The 1,437-nt window shown below is 34.0% G+C and overlaps 1 protein-coding gene across 1 annotated transcript; it reads right to left on the bottom strand.

The window, feature by feature from the left end:
* Nucleotides 1-318: 318 nt before the first annotated feature.
* LOC119279026 (vacuolar fusion protein MON1 homolog) lies at nucleotides 319-1,118 on the bottom strand. Its single transcript, XM_037560447.1, has 4 exons — nucleotides 976-1,118; nucleotides 819-900; nucleotides 553-617; nucleotides 319-439 (listed from the first exon to the last, which is right to left on the bottom strand). Exons 1-4 carry the CDS (start codon nucleotides 1,101-1,103, stop codon nucleotides 358-360), a joined length of 357 nt encoding a protein of 118 aa, XP_037416344.1. The 5' UTR covers nucleotides 1,104-1,118; the 3' UTR covers nucleotides 319-357.
* Nucleotides 1,119-1,437: the final 319 nt, after the last annotated feature.

A 1,437-nucleotide genomic window follows, 5' to 3' on the forward strand; every position in this document is an offset into this window, starting at 1 on the left:
CAGTTTGACCATACTTTGAGCACAATTTAACCAGATTTGACAATAGTTTGACCACAATTTGACCAAAAGTAAAAAAAAAACTAAAAACAATTATTTATTAGCACTAATATTTCTTGAATAAGTAGTTTGACCAGATTTAACAAAAAGTAAAAAAAAACTAAAATTTGAGCATATCTTTTTTTCCTTTCAGAATTTGAGGATTCTAAAAATTTGACCTGATTTTTTTTGATATATTATGCGTTTTTTCGACATCGTATGCAAAAGATATGTCCGTTTTACTTTTTCATAACACTTGTTTGCAAACATGTCCAAATTTAAGTTTTTTAATTTTCCTAACTAGTAGATGTAGTAACATAACTACATAAGTACATTCTCATGCAAAGACCTTTGGACTTCGAGAAGGACATTTGATTTCAATAGAACATCCTGAATGCGGGCCCTAGACATCGTTGACAAAAAGAGTAGTTGTCTCAGTTCCAATACATATTAGGCGGCATTTACTCATTATCTTGTGATACTTTTAAGTCTTACACAGTTTAATGTGTACCTCACCTTGAATCTTTCAAATCAAAGAAGGCATCTGATCTCGGAGTAAGAAGAGTCAAGTAAGTATTTTCCTGCCATGGAGAAAAGATTAGTTCATATAATAAAATGACTTTCTCAAACCTAAACTAATAAATAAAATTTGATCAACACTGCACATGAACTTCTACAAGTTTCCATCTGTGCCGTAAGACATGCATCATAATTCTCATAATGAGGATATTGCCGGCACACTTAAGTGAACATGCATATTCAGATGCAGCTATTTTACTCACATCAAAAAAATGAACATAAGCGTATAGGAAGGCCATAGGATTGTATCTTGGCAAGCATATGGGTGAAAAAGACTCCGAAGTCCTGCGTTAAACAGACAAATCTTGTAAGATGCTTGTAGGTCAAGGTTTTTCATTTCAGATAGCATGTGATGATTACCTAAAAGATTCGGAGGACAATATGAAATTTGCAAGTAGTAATATATCATCAGGATGCAAAGTTACCTTTTGTGCTCCCACAAGACTAATAACCTGAAAATTAACCAAGATCATATCTCTCAGAAACATGAACGCAGAAGACTAACAAAACTAAAAGATTTATGTATCCATCTCCATAGACTTGCAAAGTCGCAATCATAAGTGTAATATTTGGCAATGGCCAAAGTTCTGTTTCTCATGATGGGATGGCAGACGCAATTGGTAGAAGCACATAATAACTAACATTAGCATGAGCAAGGAGCAATCCATATTGGTATTGGTACCGTTTGTCAAGCTACAGAACACACAAGTCGTTGAGTCTACTGGAGAGATCAAAAACATCTAATACCAAAGAATAGAAATGGGAATCTTTCTACAGAATTCTCAGAAATGTGGCATATCAGCTTGGATATGGTGAAAGACG

This window comes from Triticum dicoccoides, chromosome 3B (assembly GCF_002162155.2).
Source record: "Triticum dicoccoides isolate Atlit2015 ecotype Zavitan chromosome 3B, WEW_v2.0, whole genome shotgun sequence".
Taxonomy (NCBI): Eukaryota; Viridiplantae; Streptophyta; class Magnoliopsida; order Poales; family Poaceae; genus Triticum; species Triticum dicoccoides.

Bases quoted from the DNA above. Each gene is read 5' to 3' on its own strand.
- LOC119279026 (XM_037560447.1), bottom strand. From the start codon at position 1,103: ATGTTTCTGAGAGATATGATCTTGGTTAATTTTCAGGTTATTAGTCTT. The intron at 901-975 runs GTAATCATCACA...TGTTTAACGCAG, and splicing joins TTGTCCTCCGAATCTTTTAG to GACTTCGGAGTCTTTTTCAC. The intron at 440-552 runs GTGAGGTACACA...AACGATGTCTAG, and splicing joins TTTGATTTGAAAGATTCAAG to GGCCCGCATTCAGGATGTTC.